This window comes from Sinohyriopsis cumingii, chromosome 13, assembly GCF_028554795.1.
Source record: "Sinohyriopsis cumingii isolate HCF-2022 chromosome 13, ASM2855479v2, whole genome shotgun sequence".
In the NCBI taxonomy this organism is placed as follows: Eukaryota; Metazoa; Mollusca; class Bivalvia; order Unionida; family Unionidae; genus Sinohyriopsis; species Sinohyriopsis cumingii.
This window is the reverse complement of record NC_142973.1, coordinates 56,276,174-56,300,615: the sequence shown is the minus strand read 5'-3', so window position 1 is coordinate 56,300,615 and position 24,442 is coordinate 56,276,174. Positions and strand designations below refer to the sequence as shown.

The following is a 24,442-nucleotide window of genomic DNA, read 5'->3' as shown; positions in this document are numbered from 1 at the left end:
GGTGGGTAATTTAGGTTTCTTTGTCCATTTATCATTTGTCACGAACCTGTATTCTTCCCAATGTGGTGTACACTTTCCTGTGTAGTATTATCAAACTGTAAATACATTTTCCTAATACATGCGGAAACCAGGAGGGTTTTGTCTTAATCTAATCCCCCAGTTGGTTCGTGTACATTTGAAATCTCTACAACCTGATTGTTTGGATTTTCAATACCATATCAATATCAATTTAGGACCATCTTATTGCCTTCGCATGCATGTATCGGAAAAGTCCAAGAAGGTTTATTGACAAGGGGTAGATGACTTGACCTATATTCAGTAATTTGTAGAACAGAAAATTTATCAGAGGGAATAAAGGGAGCAAACGGTATCCGTGTGAAAAAAATACAAAATAAATGTGGTCATGGAGATGTAAGTGCACGGTAAAATTGTGTGTTCAATTGAACAGCGCAATTGGGAAGTTTAGAACTTGTCTCAAATTCGAGAATGAGTTTGTGACGTTCTATAACTGCACATTTTATGAGAGTCTTGTTTTCTCTTTAGTTGTTCTAGTGATTCACAAAGCGCAAAAGTACCGTAATTATTCTACATTTTATTCTTTAATATGATATATGCTAGGTATTCATTAATATCATATATACTAATTAGTAGTTAATATGACCTACTAATTAGTAATTATTATGACATGCTTAGTCATTAATATCACATACTAAATAGTCATTAATATCACATATAATAAGAAGTCATCACTATGACATACTAATTAGTCATCAACATGACATCAACTAAGCAATCATCAATATGGAAGATGATAAATAGTCATCAATATGACATATACGAAATAGTCATCAATATGACATATACGAAATAGTCATCAATATGACATATACGAAATAGTCATCAACATGACACATACTAAATATCGGTCTGGAAACAAAACTGTCATTGTCGTGTTTGTTTTTCTAACATGAAAACATTTTTGGTGACAACTTTTGTGTGTATATTTCTAATATGAAGACATTTTTGGGGACAATTTTTGTGTGTATATTTCTAATATGAAGACATTTTTGGGGACAATTTTTGTGTGTATATTTCTAATATGAAGGCCTATGTGAAATACTTTTGTGTATATATTTCTACTATGAAGACATTTTTGGGGGTCAACGTTTGTGTGTATATTTCTGCTATGAAGACAATGTTGGGGACTATCTGTCTATCTATCTGTCTATCTATCTATCTATCTATCTAACTAATTATCTAACTAACTATCTATCTATCTATCTATCTATCTAACTATCTATATCTATCTATCTATCTATCTATCTATCTGTCTGTCTCAATCATAATTAATATTTCTCAATTAATGATATTGTTTGCATGGCTACATCTTGCGAAATTTATATGACTGGCATGAATGCCATATGTTCCCGTGTGCCATTTGTTTTGACTTTTTAGATTTTTTGATTATTTTACTCTGCGTATTTAGATGTTTTGCAGAGTAAAAAAATGTAACTGAATTGTCTGTCTCTCTACCGCCCCAATTACCAATAAACGACCTTCCTATTTTATAATATTCGGAAAAAGATTCCCCTGGAAAGTGGTTTGTCATTTAAATGTAAAGTACTAGTAAAATCATCCTAATGTCTATTTCAACATGGTATCGGTCCTCTCAATGCATGTTATTTAGATTCTTCTAGAGAGAGAGAGAGAGAATATAATGTTTATCGCTGTCGTTTACATTCCTGTCATTGCGTTATTATTATTATTATTATTATTATTATTATTTATATCATCATCATCTTCATTATTATTATTATTATTATTATTATCATTATTATTATTATTATTATTATTTCTATCATCATCTTCATTATTGTTATTATTATTATTTATATCATCATCTTAATTATTATTATTATTAGTAGTAGTAGTATTTCTATCATCATCTTCATTATTGTTATTATTGTTATTATTATTATTTATATCATCATCTTCATTATTATTATTATTATTTCTATCATAATCATCTTCATTATTGTTATTATTATTATTATTATTATTATTATCATTATTATTATTGCTGTTGTTGTTGTTGTTAGCATTACCCTTGTATAATATAATATAGCTTTTAAAATATAATGCCTGATTCAGCTAATTTTATGATGGTATGACATAGACATAGTTTTTTTCTGTCGTCAGTCCACCAAATATTTGATAATTTGTTGACACTGACGATTCTCAAAGCATCTGATAAGAGATAAAGTAGGAATTTGAAGCCGATGACTGTTTTCATTTTTCTCTATTTATACTGCACTTAGCGGGCTACAAATCCCCTGGGGTGGCTTCATCAAGAAATATAGTCGAGGCAGCGATCTTTTGATGGCGGACCAATATCGCTGTACCAACACCAATCTACCCAGAGTGGTGATAGAGCGTGCATTTTTTGAAAGGTTTAAAATCGGCTACGATTGCACACTTGAAGTTGAGATAAATTCGTTTCACACCTTGATCAGGTTTCCCTAGTCTCTATCGGGGGGGTTTAGTTTTGAAGATATTTGAGGGACCGTTTGATACACCGAGCCAGTTTATACAAACATACACTTCAGTTTATTTCTCAATTAGCGAGCATAATCTACGAGTTGAAAATTTACAAGGATTAGTTCGGGAAATTTGCAGAAACAAACACAACATTCCATAATTTGGAGCAATTCTATAATTGGTAACAAAATCCAAATTTATGTGTTTGCGTCATGTAATGCAGCTGACTTTTATAAAAAGAAAGTTTCCCAAATGTTTGAAGGGCTATGTTTACATTAGAATGAAATCTATACATGAGAAAACTGTAATATTTGAAACAACACTACCGATGGGAACCTAATTCATTTACCTGTAGTGAGTTGTTATTGATTTTATTACAATAAAGTTGGAACCGTCCCATTTAAAGTATTGATCTACATAAGGGTCTCCTAGACAACGTACAGTCCACTTAACTATCAAAATGTATAGTTTGCAGCTATAAAAAAAGAAAACCAGTTTACTCGCTTATAATTTTATAAAAGTTTAATCTAAGATGCGACAAATTAACATTTCTAATATTTATGTTTGCCACTTCCTCCCCCTTTCCTGTTTTTATTTTCTTCTGCATGGCGACGTGATCGTGTCTTATAATAGTACAGGTAATAGTGGTGGTAGTAGTAGTATTAGTAGTAGCAGCAGTACTGATAGTAGTAACACTAGTAGTATTATAGCCAGTGAAAAATACAAATTTAAGAATTTTTGTATGGTATTCATTTTTATTGCATAGGTCGGTGTGTGTATCATCAATATTGCGACCCTTTGTAAACAAATACATTTAAGTGAGAGTTGTTTCGAAATTCGAAATTTCTCAGTTTTTGAACTTTCCTATTTTGCCATAATTTTGTTAAGTCTCGTGCAGGGCATAATTAATCAAAGTTGTGTTTTTTATCGTCATTTACACTTATTCTCTGGGGAATACTATTTACATCGCACAGTGGTGGTATGTGGACAGGAACACTACTTTGCAAACAGACTCCGCGGTTTGAGAATAGCCCAATACTTGAAGTGTGTATTTAAACCCCATGATTTGCTCATCTTTTTACCTGTGATGACTTAGCGTGTAACAGTGAAATCATGTGCTATGCACATGAAGTATTTGGCAAACGCAAACACTTCTCTTCCACATTTCCCTGTTTTCAGTTGTTTAAATAACATTAAATGCCGAAGTGTCGGGGCAAATTAGGTAACCCTGTCTCAGACGGACTGGAACAAATTTTTAGAGTTGTAATTGTCAATCCATTATAATCTCGAAATAGCATTGCTGAGTATTATACGTCCTTTAGTTGTTTATCACGATGTGATTAGATGCACTTATGAAAACAAGGAAATGCAATATGCTAAGAGCACCAAATACAATAAGGTAAACTAACAATAAGCGCCATGTAAATGCAAATAATCCTGTCACAGCAGTACCATTTTTATATGAAGGTTTGAACTGGTGTTTTACGACACGGCGACACAAAAAGGTTATTTAGTACAGAGGCGATCCGAGTAATGTACTTTTGCCCAGTAATGCTTAACAATAGCCAATCCGATAGTTGAGCTCAGCTCTTCAGTCTTTTCTGTCGCGAGTCTAACACGCTTACCACTGAGCCACTGTAACTTCTGCCCCTGACGGCAAGCTGGGGTACGCATCGGGTCTAGTATGCATCTCCGAACCAAAATATGGACTCGTGTTCAAGGGTGGTGGGCATGATTTTTTTTTTATGACGGTGGTTATTTGAATTCTGACAGTTATGACAGTGAAGAAAGACTTTTACTTCTTAGTTTTGCATTTAAAATTAAAGTATGTAATTTGTAAATAATGTCATATGGAAGATTGGTCTAGATTTAAAATCAAAGTATGTAATTTGCAAATAATGTCATATGGAAGATTGGTCTAGATTTAATTTTCTTCAGCCTTAAACGTAATCCCATTAGTAAACCCTGTACTACTATAGTGTGTAGGCTAATTGAGTATCCCTGTACTGCTGTAATATGTAGGCTACTTGCTTATCCCTGTACTGCTGTAATATGTAGGCTACTTGCTTATCCCTGTACTACTGTAATACCTAGGCTACTTGCTTATCCCTGTACCACTGTAATGCGTAGGCTACTTGATTACCCTTGTACTACTGTAATACGCAAGTTACTTGATTAACCTTGTATTACTGCAATGCGTAGGCTACTTGATTACCCTTGTACTACTGTAACACTGGTCAACAGTGAAATCATTACTGACTTGAAAAGGCCCTAATCTGTAGTATTTTGGTGTGCCGAACACGAATATAACCGTGAAAAATTTGTATTGGCTCTCGTTTTGAAGATATTCATATACCTCATTTTCTATGTTTCACTGTGTAAATTTCTCCAGTAGGACTGCAGCAACATCCGGAATAAGGATGTAACATTGCATAATACCATCATGCTCACATCATCCACAGTTGATTGCATCATTTTCTGATGCAATGCAATACTAATGCCATGCGGCTGCTGAAGTAAGTTGACGTCAGCAGTGTACTATACATGTGTAGGCCTATTATACTAATGCCAGGCGGCTGCTGAAGCTGACGTAAGCAGTGTACTATATAAAGCCCAATCAGATAGGTTCAGCATTTAAAATATTTTAGATGTTGTGCGAGACAGTTCAAGCTACTGTTACATAAAACTTATTATTTTATCCATTTACGTACAATAAAGAACAGTAATGCCTCGAAAGTGTGTTAATACCGCGGACAATTTTTGCTATATTTGTGGGGAAGTGACATTTGCCAACCAGAAGAAAAGTATCAATTCTCAAGTGAAGAAGGCATATCATCTTTACTTCGGATGCAAGGTTGGTGACCAAGACAAGCCTTGGGCTCCGCATATATGCTGTGCTACATGTACAACACAGCTTTCACAGTGGTTGAATTGCAAAAGGTCATCAATGCCGTTTGCAGTCCCAATGGTGTGGAGAGAGCCAAGCAACCACCTAAATGACTGTTACTTCTGCTTGGTTCCTCCTCTTTCCGGTGGAATAACGAAGCGAAAGAAGTCGAGAATAGTCTACCCAAACATTCCGTCTGCATTGAGACCAGTTCCACATGGTGAGGGACTTCCTATTCCAGAACCTCCAGCAGAATATTCTCTTGATTCATCTGACGAAGACAAAGGTGAGTCGACCTGTTCTTCTCCTGGTCCATCAGCATGCAGTGATCCAGATTTTCACTGTGGTGCATCATCAACCCCACACAGAATAACACAGGAAGAACTAAATGACCTGATTCGTGATTTGGACTTATCAAAGAACAAGGCAGAATTGCTAGGATCAAGACTCCAACAATGGAATCTTCTAGAAGAAGATGTCACAATTACTGCATATCGAAAGCGCCACCAGCAATTGGAGCCTTTCTTCAGAAAGGAAAGTAATCTGATATTCTGTTCCGATATTGAGGGCCTCATGAATGCTTTAAAAATCACTCATGACCCACAAGAATGGAGACTATTTGTGGACTCTTCGAAACTGAGTCTCAAGGCTGTGCTTTTGCACAATGGAAACATTCTTCCATCTATTCCAGTAGCGTATGCTGTCCACATGAAAGAGACATACGATAACTTAAGGCAGCTACTGAATTCCATTGAGTATAACAAGTACAGCTGGCACCTCTGTGGTGATTTGAAGGTAGTTGCCCTTTTAATGGGACTGCAGCAAGGATATACAAAATACATGTGTTTCTTATGCGAGTGGGATAGCCGAGCAAGGGAAATGCACTACATGAGGAAGGAATGGACTCACAGGCAGAATGTAGCCATTGGAGAGAAGAATATCCAACACCCAGCTCTGGTTGAGGCTCAGAAAATCTTGCTACCACCCCTTCACATCAAACTAGGTTTGATGAAGAACTTCGTGAAAGCCATTGACCGGACTTTGCCAGCATTCCGATACCTGCATGAAAAATTCCCTCGACTCAGCGAAGCAAAGATTAAAGAGGGAGTTTTTGTGGGTCCTCAGATTCGAGAGCTTTTCAAAGATGACCGGTTCAACAACTTGCTGGAAGGTGACGCGAAACAAGCATGGAATGCTTTTCGCCTAGTTTCTACAAACTTCCTCGGAAATGTTAGGGCAGAAAACTATAAGGAACTAGTAGAAGACATGTTGATGAAGTATAAGAAACTTGGCTGCAATATGTCTCTAAAGATTCACTTCCTTCATTCCCATTTGGATTTCTTTCCTAGCAACTGTGGTATTGTTAGTGATGAACACGGCGAACGTTTTCATCAAGATATCGCAACAATGGAACAAAGATACCAGGGAAAATGGTCCACTACAATGCTGGCTGACTACTGCTGGACACTCCTCAGAGATGCTCCCGAACAGCTGTACAAGAGACAGGCGAAGAAATCTAAGATGTAGTCAATGACTTGATTTTTTATAGGTAGGCTATTACAGTTGACCTTTTACTATTGGAATGCATTTCGTTATGTAAACATTAATTTCTTGCAGATTACAAAAAAACTAGAGCCAATTTTGCAATTTGACTGTCATATTCGTGTTCAGCACATAAAAATTGATAAGAATTGACTAATTTTATTTCAGTAACATGACTTTTGTAAAAATTTGTTGTCCAGTGTAATACGTAAGTTACTTGATTAACCTTGTATTACTGCAATGCGTAGGCTACTTGATTACCCTTGTACTACTGTAATACGTAAGTTACTTGATTAACCTTGTACTACTGTAATACGTAGGCTACTTGATTACCCTTGTACTACTGTAATACGTAAGTTACTTGATTAACCTTGTATTACTGCAATGCGTAGGCTACTTGATTACCCTTGTACTACTGTAATACGTAAGCTACTTGATTAACCTTGTACTACTGTAATACATAGGTTACTTGATTATCCCAGTACCACTGTTATACGTAGGCTACTTGATTATCCCTGTACTACTGTACTATGTAGGCTACTAGCTTATCCCAGTACCAATGTGATACGGAGGCTACTTGATTACCCTTGTACCACTGTGATACATAGGTTACTTAATTATCCGAGTACCACTGTGATACGTAGGTTACTTGATTATCCTAGTTCCACTGTAATAGGTAGGCTACTTGCTTATCCCAGTACCACTGTATTAGTGTAGGTTACTTGATTATACCCATACCACTGTAATACATAGGTTACTTAATTATCCCAGCACCATATGTATATGGTCTTACATAATTTAATTGGTAATGTTGCACAGATTTTTAATTACTAATGGAGATCGAAACACATACATTGGAAAATGAAGGGACATACGGACTGTGTCAGCGTTTTCTTTTCTTAGAGGGTTTTCATAATACATTTATTACCCACGGGTTGACATACTCGGCTGTTGTAGGAAACTTCAAATACATTTTGCCCCAAAATACTGAGAAGAACTTGATAAGTATGCATTTTGAAGAAGTTATGAAAAAGGGAATAAAAGAACGTTAAAGGCTGGTAGATACAAGTGCAACGGATGGATGTTGACCATTGGTAATAGTTTACAAAAATGTCCAATAAGAATTTATATCGTTATTTATAATCATTTGATCGCATATCACTACATTATGCTGACATGTAGAGAAAATTTATTAAATGTGAGCACGTGTCTCATTATTCCAATGACCCTATCGGGGATTAGCGGATTAAGGATGACATTCAGTGGTCATCGCAAATTGGGGTACGTGTCACCCGAGTCTTATCTACCTAATTGACTGAATGAAAGCTGTTTACATCATATAATGATTAACCATACTAGTTTATGGTCAAATGTTGATACATTATTACCCATATCTTTATCCAGGGCTTTTTAGCAAACACTCACGTACTCTCTTCTTCCCCACATCCCCCGCCTCTCTCTCTCTCTCTCTCTTATTTAGCTTTTTTATTTGGGTATTGCCGGCTAGATCTTGTCTACTAACGACATTTTTGACAGTGATATTGTTAATGACAACAACAACCGTAATAATAATAATAATAATAATAATAATAATAGTAATAATGACAACAAGAGCAAGAATAACAATAACAACAGCAAAAACAATCACAATATAAATTTACTTTGAATGCTGCTATGTGCACTAATGAGTTTTGCCAGGTTTGTGAATGTAGTTCTAGTTCATATTAGATTTATTGCTGTTAAGTGTAGTTGTGTTTAATGTTTGTTTATATCTTGTTTAAATATTATCTACCGCCATAACCGAACCATTTCAAATGGCCAGCTGTTTGAGGGCCGGTTGTTGATTTTAAGTCCGCAAGAAATATGTCCGTTAATATTGTCCCATATTCAGCAAACTGAATACTGCATTGCGATCTGCAAGATGCTTCTCAGGTTTATCCGACAGATGCATGCTTAATCCGATTGACATATCTTCACCTTCTTGGGAGTTCCACAGTAGCCGAGTTTGAAGAACTTCAGACTCGTAAATCAAGGGATTCTAGTTCAATACTCCTGAGTCCCCTGCCTCTGTGTTTCTTTGTGAAAAGAGCTTACCTATTTGTTTTCTTGACCTGATATAGCAAATAATGTATTAAAAGTGCTATTAAACCAAAAAGATATCCCATCCCCCTCTCCCGATAGCTAGATAACTTATTTACCTAAATTAGGTTATTTAGGTTAGCATAAGAAAAGTTGTTCCTAATTAATTCCAATGCATTGAAAGCAGCGGAGTATTACATATCCCCCAGTAGTAGACAATATAGACAAGACCATTCATATATTCTTGTTAACAATATTGTGTGCATTCTTTGTACGTTGTGACGTTTATATGCAATCAATGTACAATAATAATAATATAAATAATAATAATAATAATAATAATAATAATAATAATAATAATAATAATATAATTGTATTATTATTATTATTATTATTATTATTATTATTATTATTATTATCTCTAAAATTCTTAGAGATTTTTAAAGAATTGGTATTTAAGAATCACTCGAAACATATTATTCATTTTATTTTTCACATAATTATTGATGTCTCCATCTCAACTCCCGTACAACCCTCCAATACCTCCATAGAAGAAACAAAATTTAAAAGAGTACCAAAACTCGCAGACAATACTGCAACTGGCCCTCGCTTATGCCACCCCCAGCTCGGACTTCATTTAAAAGCTAACCTACTACATTGATTATCTGACATTAAAACGTTTGAAATTGTATATGTATTACCTGTATATTGTCAATAGAAACACCTATATTATCTTTATGTTGCAAATGAAAACACCTATGTCTTTTTTAGAACATAAATAACGCTTCAGCATTTTGTAGATTTCAAAGGCCATGCGTCTAATGCAAAGTCAAATTATAGACGTGCATTTTACCAGATGCTCTACCAGGACATTTACCGGAATACGGTACTCTTCAAGATTAGACTTGGGATTTCTTTCATCCTGTCGTTTAAAGTTTGTCATGCCAGCATATTTTGTGTTCGTAGTAGAAATTCAGAGGACATATTTTACACAGTTCACTTATATTAAGTCTTGTACTTTGCTTCAACCAGAAACTTGTAATTTTTGTACTAAGCGTAGCATTCGCATCGAGAAGTTGACATTTATTTCCGGTAAAGGCATTCAAAAATCACTCTTACATAAACAAAAGTTAATAATATCTAAATTAAGCCAGGGATGTTATCACCTGTGGTGATAGAACACAATCGGACTTTAAATATTAAATGTTACTAGCCGCAAATATCTCCTCTCATAAAAACCTACACTTGAAAAATAACACAAGAACCTACCCACCCACGAAAAAAATATAATCTGCAATTCAAATAAACAAATAACATGTAACCATAATTTTGAACAATGAAATAACAAATTAATGTTAATTTCAGAATAGTACATTTATTTGAAAGGGAAGTGTCTCGCATAAAGACCTTCTCTTGACATATCGAGACATAACTTTCTACGGATCTAACGATAAAGTGTCTAAAAGATTGACGTCACGTAAATATTTTAAAATGTCGTGGAAAAATAAGTTAAGCTGGAGTGTCTTTCAAGGTGATAGGAATTAAACTTGAAAATGTAAATATTTTGATACAGTCAATGGAGGAGGAAATGTATGTATCCATGACCTACATGAGGGATAGAGAAATAATACTCCTGTAAAGGAGAACATATGGCTATCTCGTTTAAGTATTGTTATTCTAGTATGGTCGAGAAATTGAGCTAATTGAAGATAGCATTCAATAATGTTGAATTTCAGGGCTGCAGTGTAGGCTGCAGTCACTTTTCTTCATTGCTGGAAAATGAACACATATATGTTGAGCACATCACTGAGTTGATATCCACTTAAGCGTTGCTCGGATGGAATCTATGTTATGCATGAAGTTTTATGTCCTCAAATTTATTATAAACTATCAAGAATTGTCATAATTAAAATCGCAGGTCATAAATAGCACAGTAATTCACATCACTGTGCTTGACTGCACCGACTGTGTGCAGATAATGTTAACAGTACATACAAATAGTACCAAGAGTACATGCATAAGAATAGAAAATATGTTGCAGAGAAGAACAAAATTCCAAACCACAGGATTTGTATTTAAGATTATTAAAACGACAATCACCATAAACTAACAAATATAATTATTGCAGATTATACCTGGCTAAAATTAAGAGACGATGAAACAGTTAAAGTGCGTAAATCAATCCCGAGTGCGATTAAGAACGTTTAATTAGTTGGACCACTCGTCTCTGTGAACACCCTATATTGAAACGTTTCATTATGCAGCCGCTCTAACGTGTAATACGTTTTTGGCAATGAACAAGTCAGATAACAAGTGTATCTGAGATGAAATAAATGATGCATAGGCAAACAGAGAAACTAAGTTCATTGACCCATTTATCTGCAAAAAGCTTCGAACACATCAGTAAACTTGCTTTACAAAAATTCCCAAATTGGGTCAAGATTAATTAATTGTTACATTTAGGTTACAGACTGAGATAACTGCTACAGTATGGCAGTGACTACATATTTTAGCATGGTACTGCAAACTAAATCTCCATAAGTATTTCAGTATGCATGTGTAATTGGGCAACCCTTATGTTTTCCACCAGTATATTTCCAGAAGTTATAGTGCACTGGCTTAGAGAATGACGCAGTCTTCAATGATCCAAAACCAGGATAACCGTATGCCCAATACCTGTCTGAATCTTACGTGGACTTTTTATTTGAGTGTTACTTGACAAAGAGGCAAATTGATTTCTGAGATAGTGAGTTTAAAATTTAAAAAAGAAAAGAAATTAAAGGCAAGAATACTTTAGCATGGACATATGCCAAGGTCCTCTGTTTTTCGTGGAATCTAAATATTCCTTCAATTGTAGTAAAAATGGATATTTATTGTGCTCGGCGAAACATACCACCACAAATAATTCGTCCAGCGCAGAAAATGACCATAATTAATCCACAAATACAGGGATATCATACAAGAGTACTAAATAATCAATTATTTGGTCTGCTGAGTGTTGATACTACCGCCATTGTTCATAACAGTCTAATTAAATTTACAGAGAATAAGACAAACAATAGAATGGCCTTCTGGTAGTATATTGGTCCTTGTGTCTTTGTTTATTATTTTGCGTTGCTGTTTGTTGTTTTTGATTTACTGGGTTTTTTTTTTCTTCTTTTTTTTTGTTGTTGCAAGAACAAAGACTCGCCTTAAGAGTGACCACCATATGTCTTTGAAAATTATATCACTGTAGTAAGAAAATGTTAGAATATTTGAGGAAAAAGTATGTATGTATGTATGTATATATATATATATATATATATATATATATATATATATATATATATATATATATATATATATATATATATATATATATATATATATATATCTGTGTGTGTGTGTGTTTTCATTTTACTAAGACATTTTAACATATTCTTACTACAGTGATAGTATTTAAATGACATTTAGGGCCATTGTACACTTGTGCGCAACAAACTTTTCAAAAATTAACCTGAAGGTATCAATGAATAGTACAGATTCACGGATCATAGTACATACTAAAAATTATTCTTCATCCCACCTTTGTCTCACCTTTCATACGTGTACACCCACAGGTGTCACTTTGATTTGCGTATTGCAGATTTTACTGACGCGTTATCGCCAGACTTTCACCATATCACACATTGTTCACAATGATACGAATGAATGACATTATCTGTACAGTACATGTGAGAGGAATATATACTAAATTTGAATTTTAATGTAGTCATTTATTCATTCGTGCGTTCGTTCGTTTGCTCATTCGATAGTTCGGCCGTTATTCTGCCAATATGTTTGTGCCAACCCATTACGAACCGAGAAGAAAAAAGAGTAAGGACAAAAAGGGCAAACTGCATAACCCTGAAATAGTAAATTAATTCAAAGAACAATTACAATTATACCAAATTAAAATTAAATATGACAGGCTGTTTCGTTTTTAACCCATTCCCGTCTGTTAATAATTCGACGAACTTAAGATCTATTTCTTTTTACATTAAAAACTCCACTTAAAAAGCTTTTTACTATTAAAATACGGAGCAATGTTTACAGTTCATATTTGTCATATAAAAATCCAAAATTAGTCGTGCTATAGCATGGTGAACGTCTTTGTCTTACCTTTTGTATCAATTCAGGATACAGAATAAGAAACTGATTTGAAATGCATGTCCTGAAGTCATTAAAAGTCGATCCAGAACGGAATGTCCCTTAATAGGAACACCCCTTAATATCCCTCAATGGGAATACCCCATAATGGGGCAATGGTCCACCTGCCTACACGAAATATATGCAAATTTGAGACCGATAGGGGACGGTATAAAATATTTAAGTTGGTTTCCATTATAGTTTATAGGGAATATGGTGTATATTAAATAGACATAAGTCAGTTTGCTTTGGTTGGACTAAGCACACTTTAAGGTACTTTTTGTCGTGTTTCCTCGCTTTAAGCTAAAAGGCACTTCTGAGCTCTAACATCAACAGTGCCAATTATAAAAACCAAGGAAGATTGTTGAAGAGAAATGACCAGATATATTTTAACATTAAACGCGCAGGAAATATAAAAAATATAAATGATAGTGAAAAGTACAGAAAACTGTTTAATTACGTTAAATTTTGCATTTTAACAAAGATTTTAGAGTATAACTAAGATGTAGATAGGAAATTTACATTTTAATAGAAGTAACAGTATATAACCATGAGGTCCAAGTACATAAATAGGAAATCGAAGTACATAACTAAGAGATCAAAGTATATAACTAAGAGATCAAAGTGCATAACAAAGAGATCAAAGTACATAACTAAGAGATCAAAGTATATAACAAAAAATCAAAGTACATAACTAAGAGATCAAAGTATATAACAAAATAATCAAAGTACATAACAAAGAAATCAAAGTACATAACTAAGAGATCAAAGTACATAAATAAGTGATCAAAGTACAGAGCTAAGAGATCACAATGCATGACTAAGAGATCAAAGTACATAACTAAGAGATCAAAGTACATAACAAAGAGGCAACTGTATATAGAAAGGAATTAAAGCGGGAACTTCAGGAAAAGGAGGGGACTCTTTTGAAACTGTATCTACCTAACTGTCTAATACCCACGCACACATCCTAACACCTACCTACTTACCTACCTACCTACCTGACTAAGTAAATACATGTAACGGGCTAACTAACTACCCTTGATCACTTGTGTCTTATAGTTTTGAAAATGTCTTGGGAAGACTAGCGGTGAGAAAATGTAATAAACTCGGAAGACGACGTCAAGTATTTTGTCCAGCACGTGATATGCAGATAACACCTAGCTACCTTCGGAGCACGTACAATACACAGACAGTAGTAGCAACTACGTAATTGTGCATTCAAATCTCACCAAGAGTTAATATCACTACGATACAGTTGGGTCAAAGGTGATGTCATAACGATGACATCATAATATAACGATTACATCTTTTCGAACTGAGAGCCAGTCTCGGTTCTGCATTAATACATTTTCTTGTAATCCAAGAGCATCAGAGAAGGACACTGTTCAATGGTTGGATTTCATCCTTGGTATGCTGGACAAGTCACTGAACTTAATTGCATTAAATTGCTTAGTTGGGTAACTTTAAAAGTTTGTTTGAAGTTCTGTTCCTTAATATTTTCCGCGACTCAGAAGAAGGCTCTTTGTTTAACTCCATCTCCATTAGTGTGTTTCTCTGTGTGGTGTTTTTTATTTGTATAGTTTTCATCTTGTTTGGAAACGCTGAATACTCCATATAAAATATCAGAGTAGGATAGAGTTCTTTTTCCTAGGTTTTAGTTAAAATATATTTTTAGGATATCATTTCAATTAAGGACGTTTCTTTTATCATATTCGGAGTAATTCAGTCGATTGGTATTTAACATGTGCTATGATGGCAAGATCTATTTATTTATTTATTTATTTATTTATTTATTTTCTTCATAACATTGTATATCTTGTCATGGATGTAGTTGTTTATTGTAAACGAGGCGTTGAAAGTATGGTAGTATTTAATTGCGGTTGTAATTATTGTAACATGCTACACACGTACCCTCATTCACTCTTTCAGAGCCCACAACAGACGACAGTCAAACGTATACTGATGACGAGAGCATACTGGATGAAGAAGAGAAATTATTGGCTAATGAAAATGGTCACGTGGATGTCAACGGAAATGCGCAACAGATGCCGAAGAAGACTGTGGCGCAGATTATGAGGGACAAGAAAAAGCAAACAGCGCTGACTCTGCAATGGTGAGTTTTTCAAACATTGCCGTTGTAAATATATGATTGCATGAGCACAGACAACAAGAATGGAACAATCCTCGCTTCTTTCTTTCTTTCCTTCCTTCCTTCCTTCCTTCTTCCATTATTATAGTTGTAAATATGAAAAATGAAACAAGAAGATAAAACGATAACAATTTCAGCAAGGAACAAAATCTACATATACATGTTTCTCACATGTATTATATTTATTTTATTGATTGATTCTTATTTATTTCACATGTATAAAACAAAGTATTAATGTAATCTTTTTTTCGACCCCTACGTTGAAGTGTTTTTAATTCTCATCACGATGAATATGACAGTTTTACACGGCCTGACCTGCTTAATAAAGTTAGAGCTTTTATCGATCAATAGAACTTTACGTAAACTAGTCTAGGCAACCGTTTGTGGGACATGAGAAAAGGTGTCCCGCTAAGGCAGTGTATTGCATAATAGAGCTTTAGTTCTGCAATATTATGTTGGTAAGACGCAGCCAAAACAACAAGAGCAGCAACAACAACGACAATACTACTACTAATACTACTACTATTCACAATAATAATAATAATAATAATAATAATAATAATAAAAATAAAATAATAATAATGTCATGTTATTGAGAATAGTATAGTGAGTGAATTTTTAGTGTCTTATAAAGATAAAATATCATTTATATATGTGCCACAATTAGAAATGTGAATACTGTAAGAAAATGTGTCTGGTTTTTAAGGGTTATTGAGACAAGTCTGTCTGTACTTGTAATTTCTCACTCAAACCTTCCATGCAGGTCTCTTCAAATTACCCATGAAAGGGTGACTTAGAAATTTCTTACTTTTGAGGATTGATTTCAGTATGTTTGAGACTGGTTTCAAAATGTTTGAGGATTGATTTCAATATGTTTGAGGATTGATTTCAGTATGTTTGAAACTGGGTTAAATATGTTTGAGGATTGATTTCAATCTGTTTGAGGATTGATTTCAATATGTTTGAGGATTGATTTCAATATGTTTGAGATTGGTTTCACTATGTTTGAGGGTTGATTTCAATCTGAGACTGGGTTAAATATGTTTGAGGATTGATTTCAATCTGTTTAAGACTGGTTTCAGTATGTTTGAGGATTGATTTCAATCTGTTTGAGACTGGGTTAAATATGTTTGAGGATTGATTTCAATCTGTTTGAGATTGGTTTCAATATGTTGGAGGATTGATTTCAGTATGTTTGAGGATTGATTTCGGTATGTTTGAGACTGGGTTAAATCTGTATGAGGATTGATTTCAATCTGTTTGAGACTGGTTTCATTATGTTTGAGGATTGATTTCAATACGTGTGACACTTGCCTGATTATTAACAGTACCAAACTTTACAATTCATTATGGGAAGTTCCCTCTCAGAAAGATGTGCACTCTTACGATTCTTATTACATTGACTTTGTTCACAAATTTTTAATGGTGACTCCCTGACTGCAATGAATCCTCACTATATGAAACCTCGCTGTTGCAAAATTCTTGATATAACGAATACCCTCACCCTGCCCGAGGCAGCACATATAGCGGGTGACTGCATCATTGTCATTTTGACAACGATAATGAAGGACAAATTAGTTACATTGTATGCACGCAACCTATCTTTTGTTGCAATGCTTTAATACAAAATTGAAATCGAGCCATTCTTTCATATCGGGAGGGGTTGGAGTAATATTGTTGATATTGGTAGGGAGACACTGGATACACGAGAAATGCTTATAAACTTAATAAGGATCTAATGCAAAGTATTTTATAAAACGAACAATGTATATTACGTGTTATGGTCATACATATCACGTGTTATGGTAATACATATCACGTGTTGTGGTAATACATATCACGTGTTGTGGTAGTACATATCACGTGTTGTGGTAATGCATATCACGTGTTGTGGTAGTAGATATCACGTGTTGTGGTAATACATATCACGTGTTGTAGTAATACATACCACGTGCTGTGGTAATGCATATGGGGGTGCTCACCAGTTGTTATGTACTTTTGAGAGAGTGACGTATGTAAGGTGAAGTTGTTTGGATTTAAAACATGCACAATGGAGAGAATGGTGGAATACCTCTATGGTACATTAATGTAATGTGGATGATATTTCTTTGGATATTGTACTTTTGGAAATTGTACATGATTTAAACACAATGCTAACTAAAATGAATTCTCCCTTGCGCTAAAAAAAATGAGCCTGAATTAGTCTAAAGTACACTATCCATAGCATCTATTAAAATAGGGAAAATGAATTTTGCCAGACTAGACAATACCAGCTTATGAAAGAGCAATGAACGAATTACCAAATATATAAAATGTAAACAAAAAGTTATCGGCTCTTTTTTATGCAACTTACATCTGAAGTTCAGGAAGTAAAAATGAGCAAGTGGAGCTAGCACTTTTTTGAAAGGTGCACATCTGGAGTAAGGCCAAGCTGTAAACTCTACAACCCATACTACACCCATCAATCATATACCAAAATAAAGGGAATTAAAGATTCTTTGAATTATACCTAAGATATACAAGGTTTTTTTTTTTAAATAGCCAGAATAACCTGTGAGGAAAGCCGGGAAAATTTTTTTTCTTTAAAATCCTAACCCTTCTGCAAAATACGAAACTGTAGAGCGCCACCTATCATGTCTTGTGGTAATACATATTACGTGTTGTCGTAATACATATCACGTGTGTGGTAATACATTTCACGTGTTGTGGTAATACATATCACGTGTTGTGGTAAACTATATTACGTGTTGTGGTAATGTATACATATCATGTGTTGTGGTAATACATAAAATCTGACTAGTTTCGGCTCAAACAAATTATTCTTCAAAGTACTCGTTATTGTCTTCAAACTTGAAATATAACATTTTTTAAGCTGTTAAGTAAACATTATTTCACATTATAAGTCTTATTGTCATCTAAAAGAGACTTGTTTGTTTTTGGCACAGATATGTAAAAGGTGTGCTTTGAGAGATCAAGTGTTCAGTTTGATAAACCTCTGACATGTTTTTCCTCGAGAATCCATTACAAAGAAATCTTTAATCCCAGGAACAAAATTTAAGCATAAATTTTACGTCGTTGTCAATTAATGATGATAAATCTGCAGACTTCTATATCACCAGAACGGATTACAGCCGCACAAACAATGCATGGTTTAAACACGATCAAGAAGAAATTCTGTTCTGTTATATGAAATGAGTTAGCGCGTGTTTTGATACATCTGTGACAATATTGAACGCATCCCATGCTGCTAGGTAAACAAGGTGTATATTGATCCCAGACACCTACTCATATATTATCTGAGGTTAAAACGAGTATGGTCACGTGGTTTGAAACACAGTTCTTCTGACAGCAGTCTTAATATATACGCAAAACTACACACGTTTTGTTCCGAGTCAGAGGAAGGAACGAGTTGGATATGGTGTATGGATACACTGAGGACATACTATATTGCTACGCAATATTAAACTAAATCTTTCCGTCGAATCGGAAATAAATACTTGAGACGTTTGTATTATATACTTTCTCTGTTTCTGCGTTTTCTAAATATATATAACAATACATTTTGAATGGAATTCAAGGCAAAAATTGGACTTGATGAAAGTTCGATTCGGTACTCCAAAAGAATATCGACGCGCAAACGTCGGTGAAAACACAGAAATACCAACTGAAAATCAGTATCGAACCTTAGATTAACAGTATAGGATTAAATAAGTAATAAGTATATAATAAATATTATGAGGATTATTCCGTTCGTAGTCAAAGAGAGTATTAATCGACACAAATGTAAGAAAATACTAATTAGATTGGTAATATATATATATATATATATATATATATATATATATATATATATATATATATATATATATATAATATATATATATAGATTGGTGATATATATATATATATATATATATATATATATATATATATATATATATATATATATATATATATATCGGTAAATTTGTTTATATACGCAACTTAAAAGCGTATTCTAGTAATTTCTTTCTAATTACAACTTTTGTTGATCGACCACGTTCTTAGAGAAATGCAGACTGCTTTACATAAAATGGGTATAATAAACCGTAAATGTTAGAAATCGCATATTTTTCGGGGTCTAACGTTTTTGCCGTCAGCTGTTATAGACGAAATTTATCTCGTTTTAGGTTTGCAATTGACTCCGTTTGTGATGCAAAGGATATCGCCATATTTGTAAACGTTCGCCGAACCACTACTATCAGATATATTCAATAATAAACGTCTGTAAGTTGAACCAGTTAAAGACGATTTTGTCAAACCTTGTTGCACATGACTCTATGTCATTTCAGATGGTCCATTGGAATTGAACTTAATATACTTTGATGTTAAGATGAAAATTCCTTGTCTCAACTGTATTTCATTGTCCCTTTCTATACGTAACGACTCGTTGATAATTATCTTACCTCAGTGACAGGCAATATATTGCACTCAGCAAACAATTCTTGCAACTATTTCTTCCCATCTTTCCGTATTTAGAGTTCCTATTTGGTGTGTCCTGCCTTAACTTACCATAACAATGTACCCTCCTTGTTTGTTTTTCACGAGTTTGCGTCAGTTTCCTTTACATTAGATGCGTTTATCTCCATGTTTGGCAGCGTTGTGGCATGTCATCTGATAATCAATTAACACGAAGACATGGGCTCGATGCAGATTTGGCCTTTGCGTACCGTACAAAGCGAATCTCTTTTTTTTGTCTTGTTTCCAAGCGCCATTTTAGTTGTCATATTGTAAAGACAGTGATGAAGTTTCAAACTTTAACCTTTGATCTTCTGCACTTTCGAAAAATTTCGTTTTAATGTAACTATAAATCAGTGACTAAGCACGAGACAAGGGTTGAAGCGATAAACTAGCACTTAATCCGCTAAATCTGATTCGTTTAAATATCATGCATTTGACAGGAAAGTAAACGTGGTTTAAAATAACAATTCGAACAATATTTCTCTTTTTGTCTCATCGTGTGCAAGGCGGATTCAATCCCTGCACAGATCTGCCAGTGAAGCTACTATGGCGTGTCTGTCAGCAAGTTGCTTTACTCTCATCACCTCCACACTATATAGCCTTTCAAGTGTTGATGTGCCATTAGGCACCAAACAAACAAACAATTTTATTGTGTAGTTTGAACCATAAGGTAATCTTAAGGTTTTAAATCACTGTGGTCCCCGTGAATCATATTAGCTGTATATAAATTAATGTAGAATATAATTCTTTTAATTTCACAACCTGTTAAAACAAAATGTTTACTTTGAGTCTTTTTTGGCAGTATAAAAACGTATACCTCTAAATCGGTATTGTGCAAACTTATTAGTGCCTTATCGCTCCACTGGCAATCACCCTCTTCAAAAAAGCTACCCTATATCATGTCCCTTCCACTTCAGAATCCTTTACAACGTTTTGAGTACAGACAGGTGTGGAAGATTTGTGTTATGCCACGCCGCAGTGCACCCTTCGGCGCATTGATTTCCCATCAATAAATGCTGCCGGGGTGAGAGGTCGAACATAAAGCGATGTCAACCATCGCGGTTAGGCCTTTGGGGGATCTTAAGTGCTGTCATATGACTTCTTAGACGACAGCAGGAGTTCGCGCATGTCCATGCTCGATTTTTGCAGGACAAAATCAGATTCTTGTTCTCTTACAGGTGGCTATTTGCTTTTGTTCTGAGACGTGCTGGGTCCACTGTTGTGAGATATGTCTGTCGTATCAGTTAAGTTACTTTTCTGGAGTCTTTGCTGTCGGCTCGGTGGACGCAAAAACCTCTCAGCGACTCGTTTAGTCTGTGAATACTCGGATAAATGTATTTTAAAAATATATTATTGTCTTTGAATGAGATTGTTAAAGCGTTTGAAATATTTTCTAGATCTTGTGTTTATAATGTGCACAGAAATGTCAATGGTTTGACATATATCTTCCGCTATGTATTAACCAAAAAAAAAAAAAAAACCGCGTTAAGCTCCGTCTAGAACATAGATCTTATTGTTTACCATTCTTCCTAACATAATTTTATTTTCAGTGGATTTTCATGTTGCACATACTTTGTCAAGACAAAAATTTCTTTGTTAGGTTTGGCTAAGATATTATACCGTGTGATACATACAAAGAAGAATGTTTGTTATATTCTATCTATTCAAGCAATTTGTATTTATTTATATTGTATCCATTAAAGCAGCTGATATTTAGTTATATTGTATCCATTAAAGCAGCTGATATTTAGTTATATTGTATCCATTCAAGCAGCTGATATTGTGTTATATTGTATCCGTTATGTTGTTTCCATTCAAGCAACTGATATTTAGTTGCATACATTCAAGCAACTGATATTTAGGTATATTGTATCCATTCAAGCAACTAATATTTAGTTATGTTGTTTCCATTCAAGCAGCTGATATTTAGTTATATTGTATCCATTCAAGCAACTAATATTTAGTTATATTGTATCCATTCAAATAACTAATATTTAGTTATATTGTATCCATTCAAGCAACTGATATTTTGTTATACTGTATCCATTCAAGCAACTGATGTTTTGTAATTTTATCCATTCAAAAAGCAACTAATATTTTGTAATTGTATCAATTCAAGCAACTGATATTTTGTAATTGTATCAATTCATGCAACTGATATTTCGTTATATTGTATCTAATCATGCAACTTGTATTTTGTCAGATATGTTGAAAGAGTTCATCGGAAGTAAAGAAGCTCACGCTTTAATTCCTTTCGTTCAAACATCCTCAAATTTTCCTTCGTCTTTTAAACCCAGATTTGCCAAAAACTGTAAAGTAATCGTATCGACGTTTGTACTCGTACTTAATTGTACCGAAATTCCATAAACAACGGAAGCTAGCCGCTAGGTCTGGCTTTGTACTGGCATTTGCTTATCACACTTATTGCCCATGAAATGCTAAGTTTGCACCCTAATTGTTGAATGAGTCATGAAAAGACTATGTGTTTGTTGTTGGCTTTGTCTTATCAGGATTAAAGAGAGGCAAGAGTTACAAAAATTAGTCTCAATTAAGTTTGTTTAACATAGTTCCAGAGATCAAACTAGCTTTGTGGCAAATCTTTGATCCAACATAGATATTAACGACAGAATGTTATATTGTGTTTAAAATGTCTTTAAAACTAAATGGAACGGTGGACCGAATTTCTCAGTATTTTGAACATTATATTATATTTATATGCGTCAATGAAAACGAGATCAATTTGAATACCAAAATTCTAATTTGAGATCGCGTTCAATGCAGAAAACAAACAAGGCTTGTTTTCTTCAGCACATTGGCTAACTATGCAAATCGCTATCAAAACAGTCCGCAGTACAAGGACATTTTGTGAAGACTTAGAATGACTTTGGGAAAATGTTGAAAGATTAGTACTGGTACATTTCTATTTGAGGTCTAGGAGAAGGGTTGGGGTTAAACGGGTGTCATGTTTAGTATTATATCAAGCCTGGTGTAACTTTCCACGTTATTTTTACAATTAAAATCAACCCTTGAATATTATTTGTCATATACTGTCCAAGCAATTTCATTGTCTGGATATTATGTTTGAAAACAGCTAGGCACGATTTGCATGGTTTGTCAAACCAGGGCGAGGAACATGCATGAATGTATGGCAAATCTCAGTTTTCTCCCTTATGCAACTATTATTACACAAGTCCTCGAGTTCGTGCCATGATTAACATGGGCCGATGTCATATTTCATAGTAATGCATAATCCTGTATTTATCGTCCGTTCTTATGTTAAGCGAGCATAACTCAATATTTATTCATTTTGAAAGGATTATTAATCGGTAGTTATCATTGCAACTTATTGATCTTCCATGATAAAAGATTTCAAAAATATCATCGATTTTGGTAAAGAAGAAATCATTTTTATTTTTTTAAAATGAAAATTTGTATTTCAATAGTTTTCTAAGATCTCCTGATTAATTATCCAGCAATTATTAAAGATGAAATTTACGATGTACCATGGGTAAGAAGAGAGAAAAAGCAAATATCTTCAACTACCTGATATAGCAATCTAACCCTTATTTGATTATTACTGATATCAGGGACGTTTGTAGTTTAATAATTACTCATATCAGGGACGTTTGTAGTTTTATAGTTACTGATTAGGGCCTTCAGTAGGTGTTGTCTGTACCTTCTAACAGTAACATATAACACATTAATATATGGACAATACGTTAGAGTCAGGTTAGGGCCTTCAGTAGGTGTTGTCTGTACCTTCTAACAGTAACATATAACACATTAATATATGGACAATACGTTAGAGTCAGGTTAGGGCCTTCAGTAGGTGTTGTCTGTACCTTCTAACAGTAACATATAACACATTAATATATGGACGTTACGTTAGAGTCAGGTTAGGACCTTCAGCAGGTGTTGTCTGTACCTTCTAACGATAACATATAACACATTAATATATGGACAATACGTTAGAGTCAGGTTAGGGCCTTCAGTAGGTGTTGTCTGTACCTTCTAACGGTAACATATAACACAATAATATATGGACATTACGTTAGAGTCAGGTTAGGGCCTTCAGTAGGTGTTGTCTGTACCTTCTAACGGTAACATATAACACATTAATATATGGACATTACGTTAGAGTCAAGTTAGGACATTCAGTAGGTACTGTCTGTACCATCTAACGGTAACATATAATACAGTGTGGTTTGCTGTTAGGTTGGAATTAAGTTAGGTCATTCTGTTGATACTGTCTATACCTTCTAACGGTAACATATAATACAGTGTGGTTCGCTAGTAGGTTGGAATTAAGCTAGCACATTCAGTAGGTACTGTCTGTACCATCTAACGGTAACATATAATACAGTGTGGTTCGCTGTTAGGTTGGAATTAAGTTAGGACCTTCAGTTGGTACTGTCAATACCATCTAACGGTAACATATTTAATGCATTAGTAAATGAATATTATGTCTGAGTTGAGTTTGGGCCTTCATTACGTACTGTCTATACCATCTAACGGTAACAGATGCCACGACCTAAAAGTATCATTTGTTTTCTTTTTAATAGCTAAATCTCGTCTTA

At 34.2% G+C, this 24,442-nt stretch overlaps 1 protein-coding gene across 1 annotated transcript in view; it reads left to right on the top strand.

Annotated features, from left to right (window-relative positions):
• LOC149785621 (DNA-binding protein RFX6-like) overlaps nucleotides 1-24,442 on the top strand; it is a 93,762-nt gene that overhangs the window by 4,148 nt on the left and 65,172 nt on the right. The window contains exon 2 of the mRNA XM_089979440.1: nucleotides 15,146-15,329. Within this exon, the coding sequence (XP_089835566.1) occupies nucleotides 15,146-15,329 (184 nt within the window). The remainder of the gene's footprint in view (nucleotides 1-15,145; nucleotides 15,330-24,442) is intronic.